This window comes from Thermomyces dupontii, assembly GCF_041956625.1.
Source record: "Thermomyces dupontii strain NRRL 2155 unplaced genomic scaffold VTN31scaffold_1, whole genome shotgun sequence".
Lineage (NCBI taxonomy): Eukaryota > Fungi > Ascomycota > Eurotiomycetes > Eurotiales > Trichocomaceae > Thermomyces > Thermomyces dupontii.
The window spans coordinates 1650122-1673984 of record NW_027192307.1 but is presented as its reverse complement, the minus strand read 5'-3'; the positions used below and the strand labels follow the sequence as shown (position 1 = coordinate 1673984).

The window sequence follows — 23863 nt, the reverse complement described above, 5'->3', positions numbered from 1 at the left end:
AGAACAAAACATTTCGCAGCTTGCAGTCGTTTTTAGATGGGAAAAGAGAAAACCATGAGCCGGAGTATTGGCTTCCTCCATGCTGGTTTCCCCGCGCATCTACTCGCTCGCTCAGACGCCGGATCGCGCAGTACAATCGGATACAACTACCGGGCAAGGCAGTGAGGAACAGGGTAATAAAAAGGATACGAGTCGGGTTCCGTTGCGATTTCATACGTTACTGGGCTGGCGCATTGATACCGCGTCTGTGGACGCCCAGCGCGCGGCGAGGATGCTGCTGGTGCATCAGACGGGGTCAGTGAAGGTGGGTGACGTGGTGAGGTATGCTACACCCTGTTCTACACTTCATTTTTTAGGGAGGATGCAAGAAAGTTGACGGGATGTGCTAGATACACCTTGACGTACACACCCAGCGCGGACCCCATCCTCCCCGTCCCCACGGAACTGCACGTCAAAGTCAAGAACACCTCCGCGATCCCGCTGCGCGCCGCGTACCTGCATGGCCCATACACGCTCTACACGGCATGCTACCCCGCGGCCTTTGATCCGAACAGCCGGTACGACCCGGCCTGGGGCGGCGAGCCACAGTACGAGCCTTTCCTGAAAGCCGGCGGGACGTTCACAGCGACGATTCCTGTTCCGGAACATGTAAGGGCGTCTGATGAGAGTGTGACCTGGGTGGTGGAGATCTCGTCACAGGTGATTTTCTCGGCGACGGCGGCTGTGCATTATGAGGTGCTGGTGGCGCGCGATCAGAGCTCACTCGCGGTTGGCAACACGGTTGACGATTGTTGGGGCCCGCCGGGGAACCTGAGAGATTTGCAGGTTGCGCGGGCGCGGGCGCATCGGAAAGAAGGGGTGTCAATGGTGCCGGACAAGGGCGTCTTTTCCAAATGTGTTAGGCTGGTGGTTGATGATACGAAGAGTTTATGGGGCGTACCGGATTTCCCATCTTTGGAGGAAAAGGAGCGGCTTCGAGCAGAGATTATCACAGAATGCAAGTCGCGGGCGCATGCGGATCATTGTCAGCCATCGCTGCCAACGACGCCGACGACGCCGAATCGAGAGCCACGGAAGAAGCGGAAAGTGCATTTCGTGGTGTTGACGCATGGCCTGCACAGCAATCTCGGTGCAGACATGCTGTTCCTGAAAGAAAGCATTGACTCCGCGGCCAAAGGGGCCCGCGAGAAAGCGCGACAGCGCCGAGATGGCCACAACGACGAGCAATGTCCGGACGATGAGGAAGAAGACGAGGAAGTCGTCGTGCGGGGGTTTCCGGGAAACGCCGTCCGCACAGAGCGCGGCATTCAGTATCTTGGAAAACGACTGGCCAAGTACGTGTTGCTCATGACGTATCCCGACCAGCCGTACCTTCCACCAGCCAAGAAACAGAGCAAAACTCGGCAGGCGCTGTCGCAGTCCCTTTCGGGTCGGAAACAACAACACTGCTCTGGGGGCTCCGTGTCGGAGTCTGTATCCGACGACTTGCGGCGCCGAGAGTCAGAGATGACCGGGCGGGACTATGACTATCAGATCACGAGTATTAGTTTTATTGGGCACTCTCTGGGCGGACTGGTGCAGACGTACGCGATTGCTTATATCCAAAAGTACTCGCCGGAGTTCTTTGACCGGATCCGGCCGGTCAATTTTGTGGCGCTGGCGACGCCGTTCCTCGGCCTGAGCAATGAGAACCCGGTGTACGTGCGATTTGCGCTGGATTTGGGTCTGGTTGGACGGACCGGGCAGGACCTGGGTCTGAGCTGGACGGCACCTCGCGTGCGCACCGGGTGGACGGCCATGATCGGGGGCCGCGGCGGCGAAGGCCAGTCGCGGGAAGAGAAGAAGTCGTCCCAAGCGGCCGCATCGAAGCCACTGCTGCGGATCCTGCCCACAGGCCCCGCACGGCAGGTGCTGATGAAGTTCCGCAACCGCACCGTGTATTCGAACGTGGTCAACGACGGCATTGTCCCGCTGCGGACGTCGTGCCTGCTCTTCCTTGACTGGCGCGGGCTGGAACGTGTCGAAAAGGCGCGCCGGGAGAACGGGCTGGTCGGCACGATCACGGAATGGGGCTGGGCGGAACTGACGGGGGCGAACACCACGTCCCCACGGTCGCCACGGTCGCCGCGGTTCGGACAGGGACAAAGCCAAGGGAATGGTCCCAGCAGTCCGCCGCCGGCGTCGCCGCTTTCGAGCCAGTTTCAGTTCCTGCGGAGGTCAGCCCGGGCGGAGGCGTCGTCGGAGGAAGCTAGCGCCGGGTCGTCGTCGGGAGATGTTGGCAGTGGAGGGTCGCCGCTGGCATCGCTGAATCAGTTTTGGTCTATTTTTCGGTCGAAAGACTCAAGCAAAGGGTCGTCGACATCAACATCAACCACGAAGGACGTGAAGATCTACCAGCAGAGTCAAACAACGACGGCGACGACGACGACGACAGTCCACGAAGAAGAGCAGTCCAGCCCAGCAAGCTCAACGGCAGAAACAACCACCATCCAGCCGGGTCGCGTACGCGGCGACTCGCTCTACGAAGAAGAAGCAGTCACCGCACCGCCCAAGACCACATTCTTCGAGTCCGCGGGCGACCTCCTACGCCCGCCACTCCCTCCGCCGGAATTCCTCGTTGACCCTTCGACACGTCCACGCACCATCTTCCACGACCGCATCTACCGCCCCGAGGACATCCCACCACCATCATCCCCGAAACGTAAGCCCTCCACCACTCCAACATTATCCCTCTTCCAGGCTTCATTGGGATCCGAAACACAAGGGGAGGAAAGTGGCGGCAGCCGTGGCATGAAGGTTGAAGAGAAAATCGCCCGTGCATACCACCAGGACCTCACTTGGCGCAAAGTGCTGGTCCGCCTCGAACCCGACGCGCACAATAACATCATCGTGCGGCGCATGTTCGCCAACGCGTACGGGTGGCCCGTCGTGAAACATCTCGTTGACACGCATTTTGCGCATACGTTTGCCGCCAAGTCGGCGGATGATGTTGAAGGCTGGGAGGAACGTGCGGAAGGGGAGCGTGCGAAGCCGTTGGACCAGCCCCCCACGGAGACGGGCGAGGAGGTTGTCGGCCAGACAAGGTCGCCTAGTGAGGGGCCCGCGACGCCGGTGTCGCCGTCGATGCCGGTCTCGGTGGCTTCCCCCCGTGGGGAGGAAGAGTCTGGGGAGTGGAGTGATCGATATTTTGAGGATGGCGAGCCGAGTGAGATTGACGATTAACGTTCCGGTATGTTAATGTACTAGCTACTCTTGTACATACTCTGTAATTTTAATAGAGCAACGAGGTAATGATCGATCATCGCCCGGTCCTCGCCTGCACTTCCGTCCAAGAATACCAATTCCCATGCTCATCCCAGAACCCTGCCCTCTGTTCCCCCTCTCCCTCACTCTGGTCATCATCATCATCATCCTCAAAATCATCAATCAAATACAAAATCGGATCCACGATGGGCCTTCTCCCCCCCTCTCCCTCCCCAGCCCCAACACCGAGACCAAGCTCCGGCAAAGTCGTCAAAGTCACCGGCGGAAACAAGGGACACTCACACGTCTTCCACTGCGCACCACACGCCATGCAAAACTCCGCACCACATCGACACGTCATATGATTACAACCTTCCCTCCGCTCCACCATCGCGGCACACCCAACGCAGCGCTTCCAGCCGTGATCACGAGCAAGCGCCGCAAACGCCTCTCTCTCTTTCTCCTCATCCTGCTTGTTTGCTCCCGTCGAGCAAGGTTGTTTCCCATGCCAGAGACGTCCACAGTCCGCGCAGACCCGTGCCTGGCAACGGGGGCAGGTGGCTTTCCGTCGTGAAGGCGCCGATTGTGATGGACGGATGTTTTCGGGGGGGATCCAGGTTTGGGAGCCGCCGTTGCGGGCGTTGCAGCCACGGGCGGGGCAGTAGAGCCGTTTTTGTGGGGAGATGGCAAGTTCGCGGCGTCGTTGGCGCCAGCGCGCGAGGAAGGCTGGGGTGAAGAGGTGGGAGACGGCTCGCGCGGGGATTTCTTGGGTGGTGGAACAGCAGCAGGGGGGCATGTGCTGGGGGTCGCGCATGGAGAGCTCAAAGGCGCGTTGGATACAGGCGTTGCAGATACGGTGCTTGCAGGGGAGGAGGGTGGTTTGCCGGGGAGGGTAGTCGGTGAGGCAGATGATGCAGGAGACGGGTTCGGGTTCGGGCTCGGCTTTGAGTTTGGAATTGGGTTTCGATTTCGATTGAGCCGATGTGGGTTGAGATTTGGATTTGGCCGGCCGGGGTAATGGTTGTGGTTGTTTCTTGCTGGGTGGTTTCTTCTTGATGAAGCTGGTGGCGGTGCTGCTGCTGCTGCTTGGCTTCGCTGCTTGGGATCGAGCTCGAGGTTTCGATGATGGTGGGAAGAATGGGTTTAGCAAGGTCTTCCTATTCTCGCTGTGGCTTCTTTTCCTACGTAAGTATATCATGATGAGCATTGATCTTTCTAGCTAGAAAGATATATGTATGTACATACCGATCACTTGAAGACTGCCGTTGCTTCTGCTGCTTCCGCTGCGAGACCTCTCCCCCTCGGGCGCGGCTTTTACTCCGTTCCCTCGAGTTGTGATGACGCTTTATAGCGCTGTTGGAAGACTGCTTGCCAGCGCCCTCCCGCGGCGGCCGCTGCGTATCTCCCTTTCCCTTGTCCTTGTCCTTGCCCTTGCCCTTGCCCTTGCCATCGCCTTTCCTAACCTTGGCCTTGCTCTTGCTCTCACCCGCCGCATCTGAAGCTGATCGGCGACGAACCTGTGTAAGGCCTCCATCTTTGGTGACTAGAATCTCCGTCTTTCCTGTGCTCAGCTGGTCAGTATATCACATATCAGGATGCTAGGAAGTGAACCTACTTCGGAGGCCGAAGAAAACGAAGTGTTTCTTTGCCATGACTTTTCACTGATCCTCACATCATGATGGGATGGTTTGTTGATCAGCAATCTTTAGTCGCTTAGGGTTTTGTGAAACTTAGTTAAGTGGGAGGCTAGGGCTAGCAGCATGGTGCGGATACTGAGTTAGATGGAGGATGAGGATCCCCTAGTACATGGCCACTATGTCCGTGGCCGGCATAGACATGGCTATCGCGCTAGGCTAGCATTGAGGATTGTGCGTTCATGAGATTTGATGATAGGAAAGCCCGTCCTATTTCACAGGTACGTTAGCTGCAATGATGCTAGCGGAATATGTACGACTGTGCGCCGCTGACGTGCACATGGTCGATTGGTCAACTGCGGAGACGGTGTGTAGCCTGCCAGCTCATGCTCAACTTTGCGGTTAGATAAGAAAAATATCAAGCCAAAAAAGAAGAGGGCAAAAAGAATGCGAGATTGTATATTTTCCATGCTGCCTCCAATTGACACACTTTTATTGTTCAATGAGGTTAGGGGGTTGGTGGGAGTGGCAAAAAAAACGCCCGATGGGGGGCTCGAACCCCCGACATTCAGATTTCCCCTCGGGGTAAAAGTCTGACGCTCTAACCAACTGAGCTAACCGGGCTGTGTGCGATCGTCACGTCCCTGATTTGACTATGAGAGGCGCCTCAGTTTGACATCAATGTTTTGTATCTATTCCTCTGCTCTACCGACGACTATAAACAGTTGCTAAAAGTCAGGCCATTAATACTCCAACCGCCCCTTGACGTGGCTCCATAGCTCCTCCGCAAGCTCCTTCTGTCCCTGACCGCCCGGCGATGCGCGAATAGCGAGACACGTCCGGCCATCAAGCCGTGGCTCCCAGTCACCCGGGTTGCCGCCAAGGATGATGCCGCCAGCCTCCCTGACAATCAACCAGCCGGCGCAGACATCCCAGGGCCAACCGCCTCCTTCCCAGTACAGATCGAGGTAACCCGCCGCCACGCCGCATAGGTTCAGCGCTGCAGAACCCAAACTGCGGATGGAGTGAACCATGGCGCCGCCTTGTTCGCGGGACCCCGCCAGGCTGGTAAACGTGTTCACCTTGGTCTCCCAGTTGTTGCCGCTGCGCTCGGAGCCCCATTCCAACGCAACCAGAGCGTTGTCCAGTCCGCGCAGCGGCTCGAGCTCATCCTCGCCCTTGAGGGGCAAGCGTTGTGTGCGGTTCAGGTAGGCGCCACGGCCCTCGATCGCGCTGTACAGCGTGTTCGTCACCGGGTTGTACACCACGCCAACCACCGGCCGCCGATCGATCGCGAAGCCCAGCGAGATGCACGAGTTGGGGAAGCCGTGCACGAAGTTGGTGGTGCCATCGATGGGGTCCACGATGAAGGTCGGCGCGTCGGTGAGCTGGTGCTCCGGGCTGTACGTTTCTTCGCCGAGGAAACTGTTCATGTGAACTCAAGTCCTTTGGGGTGCTGGAGGACGGACCTACTCATAGTCGGGGTACTTTTCCTTCAAGGTCTCAGAGACCTTCTTTTCCACTGCGCGGTCATACTCGGTGACCAGGTCGGCGCCTGCAGCCGGATCAGCTTCAATTTATCTCTCCGACGTATCTACGAGTGAGGTTGTACTCACTGTTCTTCTTGGACCCCGTAGTATCAACGCGCGGCAGACTCGACGTAATGATCTTGCCGGCCTCGTGGGCCAGGTCGATCAGGAAGTCGTGAATCTGCTGGAGATCGGGCGTGTTGGACATGACCGACTGTTGCGAATTGCGACAGTTGTCGAGGGTGAACCTAGAGGGCGGCTGTCCTCAATGTCCTCATGAAATATATAGACGGCGGCGGGACGGGTTCATGGCGGGGCAGTCCGGGGATTCGCGCGAAAATCCAGCACATTCCACCATCGTCCAGATATTTTTTTTATTGTACCCGGAATTGCGGGATTTAGATCGAGAAATTGATCATTGACTGTGAAGTCGAGGTCGCTTGGAAGATTCAAGCAAAGACCGATCGCGTCGCATTGCGTGTAGCATCGCATTGATGTAATGCGCTTATCCTAATCGCCCAACGATAAAACCACTACATGCGCTGAAAAAATGCCTACAGAGCTCGAGGAGGTTCGTCGCATGCCTTCAATTTTTGGTCGCCTCAGCTAAACCTTGCAGCTCGTCGAGTTCCTCCACCATGGGAACACACAGGTCCGGCAGATTGGTTAGTAGACGTCGCGATTTGCGAGTTCGAAGACCCCGCTCATGCGAAATCAATATAGCGGTCGAAAATTTGGTCGGCTACTCTGCCTCGCAACCGTCGCTGTTCAAGCCCCAGCAATTGCTGCCGATCAAGGACCTAAAGCTGCTTGTGCGAGACTATACCGTACGAGAATCTCCCCCCGGAAACGCAGAGTCCAGTGCCTGGCTGATAGAGTCCAGCCTATTGCCCGAAATGCCCTCACAATGCTCATCAATCTTTCCAGCGACGGCGAGATCCTGCGGTCGCTGGCCGACGACGACGCGTTCCTGGAAACGCTCATGATCAAAATCACCAATCCTAAAGAGCCAACCGCGGACGACATTGCAACGCTGCTCGCCAACATGGCGAAATCGGACAGCTTCGCCGCAAAGATCGTTAGCAAGACCCGCTCTTCGGAAACTAATAAGAAGGACAAGAAAGATACAAAAGACGACAGTGTGTCCGGGTCCACCGTCATCGTGGATCAGCTCCTCGACTGCTTCGTCAAGGGCGCCGACAACCGCTGGAACTCCAAAGCAAATTTCGACTTTTTGGCGTACCTGTTTGCGGACCTGAGCAAGACCGCCGAGGGACGTCGGTATTTCACCACTCGTCGGGAATACGACGGTGTCGTCCCGCTGTGTAAGCTCGTGGTCTTCACGGAGCATTCCTCGGATGTTCGCCGGAGGGGTGTCGCGTCGACGATCAAGAACATTGCCTTTGACATATCCTCTCACCCGATGCTGATTCGCGAGGAAGAGGAGGACGACCGCGGAGTGAATTTATTCCCCTACATTCTTTTGCCTCTCATGGGCCCCGAAGAGTATGATGACGACGAGTCCGCCGCCATGCTGCCCGATCTGCAGCTCCTTCCGCCGACCAAGAAGCGCGAACCGGACCCGCAGATCATCATCACTCACCTGGAGACTCTGCTGTTGTTGTCTACCACAAGGCCTGTCCGGGACCGTATGAGGGAGATCCAGGTCTACCCCATTATCCGTGAGTGTGACCGCGCGATGAAAAATGAGGATGTGCATGCGGCGTGTGACCGGCTCGTGCAGGTCCTCATGCGCGACGAGGCGCCCGAGGAGACTCCCGCGGATCGAGAGGCGCTGGAAAAGGCCCAGGCGGAAGTCCTTGGACAGCGCCCGACTAGCCAGGTTGAGGAACAAAAAGAAGATGATGAAGATGATGACGATGAAAAAGTTGTGGAAATACTGTAAAACTACTAATTCAATTTGATCATTTTCCTACAGGCGTACATATGGTGATGACAAACAGAAACATTCAAGACGAGCACGTAGCAGTGCACCACCTCTCACAACAACCATCCTCAACCAGATCCAGTCAATCCGAGCTGCTGCTGTTCCTTTAACGGGATCAGATGACTATCGACTGGATGCGCGCCCGTCCGGCCTTCCAGATCATCTCCCGGAGTCGGCGGCAGTCTTTTTCGGCGCGTTCCTCCCGCAGACCACTTTTTCGCGGGGCGCGGTGGCGGCGGCGGGATCGAGACCCGGTAATCCCCGTTCCCTTCTGGCGGCGCGAAGAAATCCTCACCAGGCTCACCGTTGTCCTTGTGCCACACCCAGCCTCGGGGAGTCTCCTGCACGCGGTTGATGATCATGTGCGCGCGGGCGAACTCGTCGCGGATGGCGGAGATACCTGCGCGGGTTACCGTCTGCGCGACATTGTGGTCCAGCTGGAACGGGTCCTCGATGGCCAGCAGGTAGTACTGATAGCCAAAGTGGACTCCGTCGTCGACGAAGCGTGCCCGCGTCCAGTTCTTGTCATACTTGTCGAGCAAGCCGCCGCGGGTGCGGATCGAGATGGCCCAGTTGATCCAGTCGAAGCAGTCCTTGCGCGACCGCGGCACCGTGCGTGAGCCCGAGGGCCGCTGCGGCCGCTGTGAGTAATACGCGAAGAACCCGCGCAACAAGTCGCCCACTGCCTGCCGGTTCCCTGTCGGCGCGCTGTTGCGGGACCGCGCCAGGATTTCCTCCTCGCGGTCGAAGAAGCGCACATCGCATCCTTCAACATGACTCTCGGGCTCCTCTTCTTTGGTTTTCTCCTTCCTTTTCATCTTCGCCCGCTGATGCGGATGGTAGATGATCTGCAGGTTCGGCACCACTGGTGGCACGACCACGTTCGTCAGGTAGTGCAGCACCATCAGTGTGTAGCCGTACGACGACAGCGTGCCCCGCTCCGGGTCGTTGATCTTGCGGGATCTCGCCCAGTGCTTGACAAATGTGACGACTCGCCGCACGCGTTCGTCGCAGAGGGAATAGCAGCGCAGCAGCTCGGTGTTGTAGATCGGCAGCCGGCTAAAGAAGTGCAGGTTGCAGATGATGCCGCTATCACCGGGGAAGGTATTCGAGCTACCACCTTTGACGACGGCCATTGGATTGTCGGTCTCCTCGTCTCGAGCTTCCATCTCCGCTTTCAGTGCCTCAAGGAACTCCTCAGATGGTTTCTCGCAGATCCGGAGGATTGAGTGTCCACCACTGATCGCCCGTCGTGCGCCGAGGCCCGCCTCAATGCAGGCTCTCTCAACAGTTTGCGGGATTTCGTCTTGCAGCGGCTCTGGGGCTTCAATGTCGCGGAAGACCAGGACCAGATCCACGCTGGACTCAGGCAGAGCCAGCCCATTGCGCAGACTACCGATGCACTTGATTTTGATCGAGCTCGGCCCCAGCATCACCCCGTAACTCTCGGCCACCGGGAAGATGGCCGCTGTGGCAATTTTGAGCAACCGCACCCGGAATGCTTCTTTCTCGGAGAGTTGGTAGACCGGGGAGCTAAACGGCGGGATGTCGGTGGCGAGGCTCTCCAAAAAGTTAACTTGCAGCTGTGCCCTCTGCCGAAGGTCGTACTGCTGGTCGCTATATGGGGCTTTGGGAATGTAGCCTCGCGGGCCGGGGCCGGGCGGACAGACTTCGTAGTAGACTCTGTGCACGAAGCGCGGGTCAGAGATGATGTCGCGCACTCCCGAGCAGGACCTAGGCCTGGGCTTTGCTAGGACTAGCTCGTGGCCGACGCGGTATGGTTGAATCCCGGTAGAGGAATTGGCTTGTGCTTTCTTGCCTTCCCTCACTACCAGATGCTGGGTACTGTTTTCGACAAGAGAGTTTGGAAGCGTCAAGAGGCCTTGGGCTTGCATTTCCCCCTCACCCGGTTCACCATCGTCTGCTGGGATACTGCACAGATCTGATGGTAGCATCCTTCTGTGAACGAGGTCTGGAGATGGAGAGCGAGACACAATGGTCTTTACGATACAAGTTGTGGGAGCCATTTGATGGTCTGGGAGTTGAAGATGAGAAGTTGAGATTGAGAACGTGAGAGACCTTCCCATGAAGAGATAATAATCGTCTCTGCTCGGCGTTCACTGCAGACAGATGCAGTAGTAAATAGGGAACAGAGTGTATAGAGACATCGAGCTCATTCTAACGGTGAATTCCTCCGATATATTATCGTTCAATATGAGAAATGGGACGGAGACTCCCGTTGATCTTGTGAACCTGAATTCAGAGTGATGAATCAATGATAGCATCATGATGTTCCATTCAGCTATTGATCAAGATGGATTCTCCCATTCAGAGTGAAGCGTAAATCCTCGCAAATGACGAGCATCAACTCCCTTTTTACTATCTATGCCTTCTTTAAAAGGCAAGAGTAGCTGAGTGATTATGTAATCCGCCAAGAAGAATCAATGCGTCACTGTGGACACCTCAGGCATCAGATCCGCCAAGTCGAAACGGCGTTGCGGGCTCAGTTGCTGCGTGAACTTCATCAACCGACCGCGTCTTTGTGCTGTCGGGTCTGGTAGACACTGTATTGATCAATTCTCGTCTCGCCGTTCTTTGTCTGCTGCCCAAGTACTACATTTCCCGCGGCCACCGAGAATCCGGGATCGAAACTTCCCTCTGCTCACCATACTTATTGTATTACCGCTCCATCGCTACTGCGGGCACAGTCGCAAACAGTCGCAGTGCTGAGGCGGACGCCTCCTTGACATTTATTCTGTACTTTCCTTGACAGCCGTGGCTATGAGCACGCCCAGCGGGAACAGCGCCGGCCAGCCGGCACCAGGCCAGGCGCCTACTCCCGGTCAGGCTCCTCCCATGCGCATTCGCCGCCACAGACCGACAGATCCCTTGGTGAGACCGAAAAAGAAGCCTCCCTCGAGACCGGCCGGTGCGCCGCCCGCGAACGGTGCCGCTCCGACTTCTGCTCCAATTTCTGCTCCGACATCCGCGCCGGCTCCCGCGGCACAAGTCCCGCCGCCGCGTCCAGTGCCAACAAGACCCCAGCAGCCGCCGTCGCAGGACGACGTCACGGTGAATGGATTCAGCGGCCCGTTGCTCTCGGAGACATACCAGGACTTCCCACTGGTCATCACGAAGCGCTCGTTGCGAGAAGGGCTCAAGCACCACGTGGCCAAGATCATGTCGAAAAAGATCATTGACCCGCGCGATGAGTCCCAGTTCACTCGACCGGTTCGGCTGCAGCGTCGTGATCCCCGGGCGAAGCCCCAACAAGACGGAGTGAAGTCGGAGGATTCCAAAGACAGCGGCCTGGACGATCCGGAACGGGAGGAATTGGAAGCAAGGAAGGCCGCGCGGCAGAAGCAGCGTGAGGAGAATCTCGCGCAGATTGCGCCGTCCGCGGCCACGAACCAGAAGCGGCAGAATGTCATCAAGCAAAAGACTCAGTCGGTTCCCAAGGCCGACATGACTCCCGAGGAGATTGCCAAGGCGCGCATCAGGTACGAGGAGGCTCTGCCATGGCATCTGGAAGACTTTGACAACAAGAACGTCTGGATCGGCAACTACGAAGCGGCGTTGTCGGACACCTACGCCATGTTTGTTCTCGAGCCGACGGGGAAGATGCGCATGGTCCCGATCGACAAGTGGTATCGTTTCAATCAAAAGAACCCCTTCAAGACACTGAGCATCGAGGAGGCGGAGAAGTTGATGTCGAAAAAGGTCAAGGATCCGCGATGGTTCATGGAGAAGCAGCAGGAACTGGCGCAGCAGAAAGAACTCGAGTCCTACGCCCAGCAACGGAAGGTCTACCGGGGGAAGGCCGATGCGGGGACGGAAGGGCTGGAGGCGGACGAAATGGACTATGAGGAGGATCGGTTCGCGGACGACGAGGAAGTCGACCCGAGCCTGTTCGAGGACGATGAGGAGACAAAAGCTGCGCAGAAGCGAATCAAGCAGGACCAGCTCAAGGCGAACGTCTTTGGACTGAAGGACGAGAAGGACTACGACGAGGAGGAAGAAAGGGAGCGACGAGAGCGAGAGGCGCGCCGAATCCTTGGGAAGAAAGTCCGCAAGGCACTCCAACGGCGCGAGAAGAACTATGATTACAGCAGCGGATCCGACTATAACCCATATACTGACGATGTGAGTCATCTCCGGAGCCTACAAAAAAGTACTTCAGTGCTGACCCGTATTCAGAGCTCCGACGACAGTGAGTTTGAGCAGTCACGGGAGGAAGAGGAGAAGCAAAAGGACAAGGGCAAGGAGTCCGGCGCGTCGACCAAGGGGAGCAGCACGCCCTCGGGGCGTCCGAAGCACACGGATGCACTCAAGAAGGCAACGAACGCCGCGACTCGGAAACGCTTGGGCTCGCCGAATCTGTCCGACGCGAGCGGGACGGACACGTCACGCAAGAAGCCGAAGCACGGTCCTGCTGTGGCTGTAAGCTCATCCTATCCTTGGGAGAATCATTTCACGGTGCTAACAGAACAGGGACTCAAGAAGCGTCACCGCCTCGAGGGATCCGGCAGCGACATCGAAGGCGGCGCGGCGTCCGGCGGCGACATGAGCGACAGCGGGCGACCAAAGAAAGTCAAGGTCAACACGTCCGTTGCGCCGTCGCACGGCGGGACACCTCATGGTTCGCGTCCGGGCAGTCCATCTCCGACCGACAACCTCAAAGGTACCTCAGACTATAGAGTCTGTCAAACAGTACGGTGCTAACGCACGTTCTAGGACAACAACGTACCTCCACCCCCCGCCCGCAGCAGCAATCCTCCTCATCTTCCCCTCCGCCATCCAATTTCCCCACCCCGGCCGAGATCCACGCGGCGATCCCACCGCAGGGCATTCTCAGCCGCGACCTGCTCAAGATTTTCAGCTCGCGTATCGGCGACTCCAAAGAGAACCACCGCCGGTTTATCGCGATTGTCAAGGACGTGGGGATTTATGGCAAGGAGGATCGACTGTTGAGGCCGGGTGTCTTGAAGGAGCACCATCAACAGGCGTCTCAGCAGCAGGCATCACAGCAGGCGTCGCAGTGATTTTATAATTCTACCGCTTGTATGATAATCATGGCTACTACTTGTGAGGTTCTATTGTGGATAGAATAGGGTTGGGTGGTGTGCGAATGGATCGACTCGCGTCGGATTATCTCTATGGATGACACTGGTAATTCTCTCGAGTATATGTAACTCATGCGCTTTCATCAACAATCGTCTATAATCAAACGAAACAGAAGGCCTCCCATGCATTAATGACTCAAATCATCATTCCCGATTCTCCAGCAATTTATCACTCAGATTCACCGCGATGAAGCTCTTTGGTAATTTCACCCTATACCAACGTCAGTCTCTCATCCAAACCCAGCAGGAAAGAAAAAGAACTCACGTATCAAACTTCGCCTTTAACGTCTCAATCACCTCCTTCCAATCCTGATGCGCCGTGAGGCTCCTCCTCGGCGCACACCCAATCGCATGCCTCGAGTCAAGTTGCACATCCAACGGATCCGCCGTATGACAACCAGGGCTGATCGAAATCCGAATCGAATACGCAAACGAGTCTGTATCCGGGTCGCGCGAGGACTCATACAGTTCGAAGCAAATCTGGGACAAATAGTCTAGTTCCGGGATCGCGCTGCGCTCGATCTTCGTCTTGATGCCGCCTTCGAGAATGCAGTTGAGTAACGTGTAAATGTGGGATTCCTTGGTGAAGTAGAAGACGGAGCGGGCGTCGGGGGAGGCTTGGACTTCTTCGAGATCGCGGACGATCTGTTGAAGTAAGGGCAGGGAGGTGAGGAGGCCGATTTCGAGCTTCTCGCTGTCTTTGATGCCGTATTCTTGCGGGGTGATGTAGTCGAACAGGACTTTGGCGAATTTGTAGAGTTCGCGGAGTTTGGAAAGCCGCGCGTCGGGTTTCTTCTCGCGGTTCGATCGGCCGCCTGCCCCGGGCCCGGACTGGAGTTTGAAGTATTGATCGTAGGTGTCTTCGACGTTGCCAAGCTGCTGCATCGATTCCAGCACGTTTAGGGCTCGGCGTTTGAGATCGAAGCGCGCGAACCCGCCGCTAGGCTTATCTCCTTCTCCCTCCGCCTCTCCCTTGGCCTGCTTCGAGAGCGCCGAGGCCACTATGCTGCCGCCGTCTTCCAACACGCTCAGATCATCCGGCGGTGTGAACACCCACTCCAGAAACTGCCGGTTGTGCAGCGCATCAAACTTCATACTGTCGTACAGCTCCGACAGCTTGCTCGGGTCGACTTTCTCCGTGTCGCAGAACTCGGCAAACAGCTTCTCCCAACGCTCCCGAAACAGATTCGGGTCCTCGCCGGCACACCACCGGCCCTGAATCGATGAGACTGGGATACCCTCGCCGTTTTCATTGTCATCACCACCATTCCCACCTTGCCGGCTACTGCCGTCGTCGCTGGCTCGAGGCTGCTTCGGTGTCTCCCCGTCCGGCGGCGACAGCGACAGTCTCTTGAAGTTGTATCGCATCACGCTGCGGTGGAACTTCATCAGCTCCACCACCGTCGCCAGCACCACCGACGGCTCCGGGAAGTTGTCTTTGGGCCATGTAAATTGTGATGGGGCCGACCCTTCGCGCAGCAGCAGCTTCAGCTTCTTTTTGACCTTGTCCATCACGTCCTTGGCCGCGTTCGAGTCGTCCAGCAGGTCCTTGCGCACTTCGATAAAATCTTCGGGCAGTTCCTTTTCGTTGAGGAATGCACAGGCCCATATTTGTGCACTGGTGCTCACTCGACGCTCCGAGCTGGTAAAAATCCTCACATCCCGCAAAGCGTCCTTGTTCATCAACTTTAAATCATCCCTCATGTTCACACCCAGCTCCTGAGACTGGTAGCGAGCCGCATGCGTGGGCTCTCCTCCCCATTTCATGACAAGCTGCAGCTTATCCAGGATCAAGTCGTTCTCCACCGCCGAGAATCGAGAAAACGTTGGGCCAGAGATCGAATCGCTTCTCGTCTGCTGCCGTGTCAGGCCGTCGTTGTCGGACGCCTCCTGCGTCGAACCCGGGTCCTTGGCTTCAATATCCCCTGCTGTCTCCGCTGTCTCCACTGCTGGAGATTGAGGAGCAGCACCCGGCCGCATCTCCTCGGGCTTGCGCTTCCGGAACATGGGTTTGATCTGAACCTTCGTGCCCGGCCATCCGCCCTTCTTTTCGAGCGACGTCTGAAGCAGCTTCAGCTTGTCCATGTCCTCCAGTCCCTGCTCCATGGCAATCTTGACCGCGTTCGACACACTGGCTAACGCAGCCTCCCCCTTGATGACAACCTCCTCTTGATGGCCCTTGAGAAGATCCACAAAGGGCTGACTATGGAACGTGAACTTGAACTTTTGCTTCGGAGTGCGGTCGGCATGGCGAATGACCGCCACCATGCCTTTAAGCTTCCATGAATGCTTGGACGCGGGGGGCGGCGGCGCTCCGTCAACGTTCCCCGGGTGGCTGCTCGGTGGTTTGCCGCCGACGGCCGTCTTGGGCCCCTTGGACGCCTCGTCAGACACTGTGGATTGATCCTCGCTTACTGGTGACGGCGCGACGGACGGTGTGCTGGAAACATTGGGTTGATGCACCTTCGCCCCATTGTTGCCAGCGCCGTGATGTAGTCGCGTCATGCTCGGCGATTTCAGGAGCGTCTTGAGAGAATGCCGATGGCCTCCCGTATTGGTCCGCTTGATTGAGCCCGGGTCAGGAGACGGGGGCTCCGACGGCTCCGGTATCCCGTCCCTTCGGCGCTTCTCTTTGATGAACATCTCTCTCAAAATCTTGGCCGCCTTGTCGTAGTAGTCGTTGTTGTCCTTGACAAAGCTCCAGCCGTTGACATCAATCACATAGCTCTTGTCTCCCACCCGCAACATGTCGAACCCGCAGATCCTCTGTCCGAACCCGTTGGAAATCTTGGTTGCCATTGTAGCTTCTTCCTTGCTCAGTTTCGTAATGTATCGCAGCTCCTTTCCGTGCGTATTCCTCCGAACAATTCCGTCCACAACAGGCGATTTCCGCGTCTCGGCATGGCAGAAGTCCGGTCCAACAGTATAGGCCTTGACGTCCTCCGCGTTGTCGACGCGGAGGAACTGCTCGTATAGGTAACTAGCGTTGGGCTCCGTCACCGATCTTGGCACGACGAGGTTAGGGTCGTATTCTGAACTCTTGTTGCCAATCTTCCGGAACAGACGTCGGCCCCCGCCGCCGTAGTGTTGGTCCTTGGGGAAGTAGATGTGGATATTGTGGTCCTCCCCGCTGACGGGCTTCTCCACAAACGGTTTCCGCATAACCTGGCCGTCCACAATGAGACACTCGCCGTCGTCGGACAGCGTCACTGACTGCGTCCTTGGCATACCACCTCCCGTTCCATCACTCGGCCCGGGGAGTTTGACACCCGTCAGATTGTAGACGCGCTGGGCGAGTTCCGGCGACTCCAGCTTGGGACCGCCATCCCGGTTGACCTCAATCCTCTTCGGTGTTGGGACGCCCATGTTATCCAAAATCTTGAGGCAAAGTCGACGATCCCAAAGAACCTTTTGCATCGGCAAGTCATTAACGCAGAACGGCTTCCGGAGCTTCCAATAAGCAATGGCTTTGTCGAGGGGAAATCCATCCGAGAAGAACGCGATCAGGAAATCACAGATCGGCCAGTTTTCGACATCCTCATCGAGAATGACCTTGTCACCGAACACGATGACCTCTAGGTCGCCCTTAGCTTGCAATCGGGTCAGGATGCTTTGGCTCGGCTTGCTGCGCGCCTTAACGTCCAGGGCGCAGACGCCAATCGTTCCGATAAACGGCGGCTTGGGCTCCGCTGAATCGCTGGTCGAGCTCGCCGCCGTGCTGCCGCTCAGCCTGCGCGGCGCCCGGCTTGACGAGCGGGTGGGACGCGACAGACGGCTCGACTGCCGTGTCCCGGAAGGTTCATCAGTACTGCTACTCGTACCATGCGATCCCTGCGAGGTGGAGCTCACATTCGCTGTAGAGTGGTTGCCATTCTTCAACGACGCGCCGTCATGCGCCGATGGCTGCCCTGAGCCGCCCTGGCTCACAGACCCCAGCGAATACAGCGACGAGAACGAGCGTCGCTTTGAATCCTGGCTTGAGTTGCTTGCTTTGAGGGCAGACTGCATCGCACGCTCACCGGCTTCACTGATTGATGTCGTTGATGGCGCTCGCGTTGGGCCGCTGGACTGATCATCGAGGTTCTCAAGCTCAGTTCGGCCTGCGTCGGATGTATTCGACGACGGCACCTCGTCTGGCTTGGGTCCTTGTTGCGACATTGCAGGAGACGGTGTGTCCGGCATGGCCACAACCAAGTCGATCCCAAGACAGTGCGCTGCAATTCTCTGCGGTATACTTTTCTCACCGCCACAAGCGGCCTGCCTCGGTTACCTTGGGGCCGCCACGACCAGCATCGGAAAGCTTGTCGGATTCAGGTGAGTTGAAGCTTCAACCTTCGAGAAATACTCTCGTAGGGCGACAGAGTATATGCGCCAGTCAACCCCGGGACTAAACCAAGCAAACTCAATTTTTCCGAGGGTTCTTGGATCAACGGATCTAGATAAAGTAACCTTTGATGGCTGTTAAGAGCCAGCTCGCAGTCAGATCGTTTCCACACGGCGCTCGTTGCAATAAACTGGAGAGCGCCAACCATGCAAAGATGACGATGAGGTCTAAAGCCTCACACGAAGGAATAATGAGTTTTTGTTGTCCTCTGAAAGATCAATTTGGCATCAATCATGAGCTTGAATTGGCATCTCACAGATTCACATTGCTTTTTCGAGAAACGGCTGACGCTAAACCGAAAAAGGCATAGATTACGTCGGTACCACATACCGACGTGAACAGCGGCGAGCTTATCTTAGCCTCTCCGGACTAACCTGATATGGAAGGCGGTAAGCGTATTGTAAGGAGATTACCACGCTACCGGGAATCTGCATTGCCAAGCCACTATTCCTGATATGGTATATGCGACTACGCATATTTTTTTATCGTAGCTTTTTCTTCAATGGATGGTTAGAAGCTCCAGGCTGTTAGTCTGGACAGTGATTCAAAATGCCCGCCATTGTTGATGAGGGCTTCGATATGCCTCTGGCAAAGAGGCAAAAGGTGAATTCAGCGCCGGCATCAACACCACAGAATGCCGGCTCCAGAATTTTCACACCGTACCGGGTACGCATTATCGCGACACATTGCGCCAGCGATCAGAAAACTGATATGGGTTTTAGACATTAGGACTGGTATCGCCAACGTCGGTGCCATTCACGTCGGTGCGATTAGGTAAAGGAACGTTCCAAATCACCACTTCGGTGGGCAAGTCTCTGCACACGTACGATCTGCGACGAGGATTGAACTTGGTCTTCTTGAGTCGGCCGCAGACACCAGAGCCGATTACGGCCACGTATGCCTGGAAGGATGTGGTGTTTGCAGCATGGGGCGGGTTTCGCCCGGGCGTCCCTGCTGGAATCTGGGTGTTCAAGCGAGGAAAACGTGTGGCCGAGTTGCAGCCGCCGCCGACAGTCACCGGGCCGATTGTTCGCCTGCTCGTTTTTGGATCATGGGTTGTCGCATGCAGTGAGCGGAGCATCGAGGTTTGGAAGAATCAGTCGTACGAGCACTATACCACGCTTTTGCCGGCCAACAGCGCAGACCAGCCCGTCTTCTCCGGCCAGATGTGCACCATGCCGACCTATCTGAACAAAGTATTCGTTGGTCGGTATGACGGTTCGGTCGATATCTGGAATGTGAGCACGGGCAAGCGGGTGTATACCATCCTCCCGACGAATGCGAAAGATGGCGCAGTGACAGCCCTTGAGCCTACTCCGGCACTCTCGCTCATTGCGATTGCTTACAAGAGCGGCACGCTGGTGATTCACAATGTAGATCAGGACAAGACCGTTATCACGCTGAATGCCTCTCCGTCTCGATCGTCTCCAGTCACATCGATCGCGTTCCGGACTGATGGTCTCGGCGCGGGTGAGGACGGCAAGGAAGCAGGAGCCATGGCAACGGCAACCATACACAGCGGCGATATTACGATCTGGGACTTGAACAATGGCGGTAGGAAGGCCGGTGTTCTGAGGTCGGCGCATGAAATGGCTCGAGATGAGAGTGATGGCGGGGTCAACAAGATCCAATTCCTCGAGGGGCAGCCCGTGCTGGTGTCATCAGGAAAGGACAACGCTTTGCGAACTTGGATATTCGATGCGGTGCCGTTCTCGCCGATTCCAAGACCTTTGCACTCGAGAAGTGGACATGCTGGCGCCATCACTGCTCTCGAGTTCCTTCCGACCGCGTCGGATGGATCTGATTCCATGGGCAAATGGCTCCTGAGCGGGTCAAAGGATCACAGCCTCTGGGGCTTCAGTCTGCGTCGGGACGGGCAAAACCAAGAGCTGTCCCAGGGCAACATTAAGAGTACCAGCAACAAAAAGCTGAATCGTACTGGGGATCGAACCCGGATCGAGGATCTCAAGGCTCCTGAGATCACGGCCATTGCTTGCTCTTTGAACCGAGATCCGGGCATGGGCACTTCTGTCAACCACGCGATCTGGGCGAACACTAGAGATTTTGAGAAGGAAGCGAGGGGTCCGAACGGGTGGGAGAGTATTGTGACTGCTCATCGAGGCGACAAGTTTGCGCGGACGTGGTACTGGGGGCGAAAGAAGGCTGGTCGGTGGGCCTTTGAAACTAGTGATGGGACAGAGGTCAAGGTACGAACGTCGGCTCCAGGAAAATGCAAAACTCGCGCTGACAAGGTTACAGAGTGTTGCCATCTCCCCGTGTGGTACCTTCGCTGTTGTCGGTTCTGCGGGAGGCGCGATTGACATGTTTAATCTGCAGTCTGGTCTTCATCGACAGCGCTTCCCACCACCTCCAGCGACTACCGGCAAGGGGCCAAAGGGGAAACAAAAGAACTTATTGACCGCTTCGGATCAAGTCCAGGCGTCGAGACATACGAAGGCCGTGACAGGTCTCGCGGTTGACAACCTTAACCGGACCGTCATCAGCTGCAGTCTCGACGGCAAAGTCAAGGTAAGACGACTGACTCCGCATATGGACGAGCATCGTTGACACGCGCGTGCAGTTCTGGGACCTGCTTTCCGGGAGATTACTCAGCGAGTTGGACTGGGCACCGATGACAGCCATCACCGGGCTGCGGTACAGCAGTGCCAGCGAACTTGTGGCGTTTAGCTGCGACGACCTCTCAATCCGCGTAGTCGACATCGAGACCAAGAAGATCGTTCGCGAGTTCTGGGGGTGCCGAGGCCAGATCAATGATTTCGTCTTCTCCGCGGACGGACGGTGGATGATTGCCGCTTCCATGGACTCCATCATTCGGGTCTGGGATCTCCCCACGGGGCATCTGATCGACGCCTTCCGCGTGCCAAGCACATGTACCGCACTGGCCTTTTCATCCACCGGCGAGTTCCTCGCTACGGCGCATGCGGACGGCGTCGGTATCAATATCTGGAACAACAAGACGCTCTTCGTGGACCTGCCACCGAGGCATATCGACGAGAACGAAATCCCCGATATCAGGGCTCCCACGGAGTCTACGGAGCTCAACACGGGGCTCGTTGAAGCGGCCTTTACGGAGAACACGGAGGAAGGTGAACCGGAGCAGGCGATGCCGTCGATTGAGCAGCTGCACCGGGATATGATGACGCTCAGCGTCGTGCCCAAGAGTACCTGGCAAACGCTGATCCATCTGGACACCATCCGGGTATTTACACTCCCCTGCTACTTTCATCGAATGCATGAACTAATCCAACATCCTACAGGAGCGAAACAAACCAAAAGAACCGCCCAAGGCCCCAGAAAAAGCTCCATTTTTCCTCCCATCTCTCCTCGAGAACAACAAACAGCCGAACGGCACAACTCCACAAGATGATAAGAACAAGAACGAACCCTCGTCGGAAGTCACCGCCGCCGAACGATCCCGCATCGCCAAACTGCAGCAATCCGGTGATCTGACCCTCCGAACATCGCACGTCAGCGACCTCCTCAAAAAGGGCCACGAAACGGGCAACTACAACCCCTTCATCGACTATCTCAAATCCCTTTCCCCGGGCAAAGCCGATCTCGAGATCCGATCCCTTGACCCGCAGACGCGCGATGGCCGCTGCGAGCTCGTGGACTTTGTCAACGCGCTGACGGAGCGCCTGCGGTCCAAGCGCGACTACGAGCTGATCAACGCGTGGATGGCCGTGTTTCTGCGCGTCCACGGCGATGTTATCGGCAGAATGAGGGAGGAGTCTCAGTCTCCCGAGGACAGCGGCGCCACTGCGCTGTCACAGCTCCAGGATGCCCTCAGGGCGTGGAAGGCGGAGCAACAGCGAGAGACGCAGCGGCTGGGGCAGTTGACGGGGTACTGTCGCGGGGTTGTGGGATTCTTGAGGTCGGCTCGATAGTTCGTCTACTTCGAGCCAACTGCATACATAACGGCAAGTTGATGTGTATCATGATGTCTCTGTACAGGGCAAGAGCATGACTTTACATATGCGGTCAAGGATAAATTACAGGCTGTTTCGTATTGAAATTCTCCACACATTCCCGAGCATTTGATTGGATGATTTCGGTCTACAACGCACGGGACCCATCCAAGCGAATCGTAATTTCAGAAAACGAAAATTCATTTCAATCTCCCCCTAACAATGCTTCCTGCCAGCTGCAGTGTTCCAAGCAGCCATGGCAGGGAAAAGGCCTCGGGTTTCTGCTGCAGGTAGTAGCAATGGGAGTGCACCATTGACGAGGGTTCCAGCTCCAGGCTCAATCTCTCCACTCGCCGGGGAGTCAGGGGCTCCTCCAGCATCACCACAACCACTACCGTCGGGATCTGATCAGGGCCAGGACCAGGGTCCACATATACCAAGATCAACCCTCGATCTATGTGAGTTATCACCCAATCAATTGTTAAATAAAGCAGTAACCAACATGACCCAGTACCACTCACTCTCCGCAGACCCAACCCCAGGCACCCCACGCATCAAACGCGAGGATGAAATCAAGCTCTTCCAAATCTGCCTCAGCCGGCAGGAAATCTACCGCGTCTTCCGTGGTAGCGTTCCCTTCTGGCAGCAGGTCGCCGAGGCGTTCCAGCGGGAACTCGACCGCATGTACACGTACACGGCGTGTCGCCGGCGTGTTGAGAACGCGCTGGGGATCCGCAAGTTGGAGCGGGACGGGAAGGAAAGGGGAAAGTATTTCAACGATGAGGAGTATAATCGTCCGCTGGATGAGTGGATTGAGTTTGTGGATAGGGAGGAAGAGGTGAAGAAGGCGGAGGAGAGGGGGAAGCAGGAGAAAGCAAGGGCGGCGAGGAGAGTCGTGCTGGAGAGAGAGATGGGAGCGGTGCGGCGGAATGAAGGGCCGGCGAAGGAAGAGCAGCAACAGCAACAGCAGGACCAACAGCAACGACGGAGTCCGTCAGAAGCAGATGGTGAAGACGACGAGGATGATGAGCCAGTTGAAGAGTTCATTCCCGTGGATGCCGATAGGGACACTGTCGAGCAGATTCGACGAAAGCGCGCGCGGTATATGGACCCGTTTTCAGCGGATCCTTTACTGTTCAGGCAAATCGGGGATCTTGCAGCGGTGGTGGACCAGACCGTGAGACAGACAAAGGCAATGGAGCGGCGGATGGAGGATCGGTTGATTCAGTTCCAGCAGAGTATGCTCCAGTCCATCGATGCCAAGTTTGAAGAAATCATGGATCGATTGGACAAGGAATGAAGATCCCATGTCAATACTGCTCGTAATCTTGTTGGCATTGATTTGGATTTTTAGTACAGTCCTGTGTAATATCTAGTTGGCGGGGGGAACATAGCCTTCTTCAACCGTTCAGCGCAAGTCCCTTCATGAGTTTCAATTTGGATAAGTAGCAGAGAGCCGAACAACCTTCACCGTTTTCCATTTTGTTCCAGATTTAACCGAACTTACATGACCCAAGGATGTTTCGCATTGAGCAAGGCCGACGACCCTGATCCCAGCCCTGAGTGGACAGGGCTGGAGGGCGAAATGTCACCGTGGCTGATATTGAGTTAGTGAGCAGCTGGTAATTGAAACCTTGACTTTTTCATAGTCCGGAGGGACCTCCATGTTCTCCTCGGAGCGCTTATATAGTAGTCCATTGAAGTTTTGTCATGATGAAGTTCGAAACTCATTCATCTTGGACACAAGCTTGTCCACGTCCAGGTACGGCTTGAGACAGATCACTAAAGGATGCCATTCCAAGCCATGACACTCGCAGTAGAGCGGTAGTGCAACGTTCATAGCAACTGGCAGATGAATCAAAGGTTGATAGACGAATTGGTGGATTGGTCGTGGGTATGTAACTGTGCTCCGCGGGTACGCAGTCGGCAATGTTAATTGGTACGCGGAGGCAGAGTTGACTATTTCTCAATTTCTTCAAGAACAGCTCATACCGAGAAACAATTCAAGAACCGGGGCACCGTCAGGCGGTGCCAGAAAACACTGTGAAATGTTCAATGGAACGGCAACGCCAG

At 56.3% G+C, this 23863-nt stretch overlaps 10 protein-coding genes and 1 non-coding gene across 11 annotated transcripts; 6 read left to right on the top strand and 5 right to left on the bottom strand.

Moving 5' to 3' along the window:
• Positions 1–79: 79 nt before the first annotated feature.
• Positions 80–3222, top strand: VTN31DRAFT_617 (uncharacterized protein; the record flags this gene model as incomplete). The annotated part of the gene is made up of 2 exons (XM_069406750.1): positions 80–321; positions 390–3222. 2 exons carry the CDS (start codon positions 80–82, stop codon positions 3220–3222), a joined length of 3075 nt encoding a protein of 1024 aa, XP_069263473.1.
• A 76-nt stretch (positions 3223–3298) lies between these two features.
• Positions 3299–4895, bottom strand: VTN31DRAFT_616 (uncharacterized protein; the record flags this gene model as incomplete). The annotated part of the gene is made up of 3 exons (XM_069406739.1): positions 3299–4424; positions 4489–4804; positions 4859–4895. 3 exons carry the CDS (start codon positions 4893–4895, stop codon positions 3299–3301), a joined length of 1479 nt encoding a protein of 492 aa, XP_069263472.1.
• Positions 4896–5415: 520 nt separating this feature from the next.
• VTN31DRAFT_t7 lies at positions 5416–5501 on the bottom strand. The gene has a single exon. It is a non-coding gene; the product is annotated as a tRNA-Lys (tRNA).
• Positions 5502–5620: 119 nt separating this feature from the next.
• Positions 5621–6614, bottom strand: VTN31DRAFT_615 (uncharacterized protein; the record flags this gene model as incomplete). The annotated part of the gene is made up of 3 exons (XM_069406728.1): positions 5621–6302; positions 6351–6432; positions 6494–6614. 3 exons carry the CDS (start codon positions 6612–6614, stop codon positions 5621–5623), a joined length of 885 nt encoding a protein of 294 aa, XP_069263471.1.
• A 342-nt stretch (positions 6615–6956) lies between these two features.
• VTN31DRAFT_614 (uncharacterized protein) lies at positions 6957–8312 on the top strand (the record flags this gene model as incomplete). The annotated part of the gene is made up of 4 exons (XM_069406717.1): positions 6957–6977; positions 7026–7071; positions 7130–7233; positions 7290–8312. The coding sequence occupies 4 exons, from the start codon at positions 6957–6959 to the stop codon at positions 8310–8312; spliced, it is 1194 nt and encodes a 397-aa protein (XP_069263470.1).
• A 110-nt stretch (positions 8313–8422) lies between these two features.
• On the bottom strand, positions 8423–10309 carry VTN31DRAFT_613 (uncharacterized protein; the record flags this gene model as incomplete). Its single annotated transcript, XM_069406706.1, has 1 exon — positions 8423–10309. One exon carries the CDS (start codon positions 10307–10309, stop codon positions 8423–8425), a length of 1887 nt encoding a protein of 628 aa, XP_069263469.1.
• An 826-nt stretch (positions 10310–11135) lies between these two features.
• VTN31DRAFT_612 (uncharacterized protein) lies at positions 11136–13396 on the top strand (the record flags this gene model as incomplete). The annotated part of the gene is made up of 4 exons (XM_069406695.1): positions 11136–12497; positions 12552–12794; positions 12846–13035; positions 13089–13396. 4 exons carry the CDS (start codon positions 11136–11138, stop codon positions 13394–13396), a joined length of 2103 nt encoding a protein of 700 aa, XP_069263468.1.
• Positions 13397–13621: 225 nt separating this feature from the next.
• Positions 13622–17659, bottom strand: VTN31DRAFT_611 (uncharacterized protein; the record flags this gene model as incomplete). Its single annotated transcript, XM_069406684.1, has 3 exons — positions 13622–13688; positions 13743–17257; positions 17327–17659. 3 exons carry the CDS (start codon positions 17657–17659, stop codon positions 13622–13624), a joined length of 3915 nt encoding a protein of 1304 aa, XP_069263467.1.
• Positions 17660–18410: 751 nt separating this feature from the next.
• Positions 18411–21769, top strand: VTN31DRAFT_610 (uncharacterized protein; the record flags this gene model as incomplete). Its single annotated transcript, XM_069406673.1, has 5 exons — positions 18411–18527; positions 18584–20068; positions 20121–20390; positions 20443–21081; positions 21140–21769. The coding sequence occupies 5 exons, from the start codon at positions 18411–18413 to the stop codon at positions 21767–21769; spliced, it is 3141 nt and encodes a 1046-aa protein (XP_069263466.1).
• A 277-nt stretch (positions 21770–22046) lies between these two features.
• VTN31DRAFT_609 (uncharacterized protein) lies at positions 22047–22360 on the top strand (the record flags this gene model as incomplete). The annotated part of the gene is made up of 2 exons (XM_069406661.1): positions 22047–22248; positions 22302–22360. 2 exons carry the CDS (start codon positions 22047–22049, stop codon positions 22358–22360), a joined length of 261 nt encoding a protein of 86 aa, XP_069263465.1.
• A 112-nt stretch (positions 22361–22472) lies between these two features.
• VTN31DRAFT_608 (uncharacterized protein) lies at positions 22473–23090 on the top strand (the record flags this gene model as incomplete). Its single annotated transcript, XM_069406650.1, has 1 exon — positions 22473–23090. The coding sequence occupies one exon, from the start codon at positions 22473–22475 to the stop codon at positions 23088–23090; it is 618 nt and encodes a 205-aa protein (XP_069263464.1).
• Positions 23091–23863: the final 773 nt, after the last annotated feature.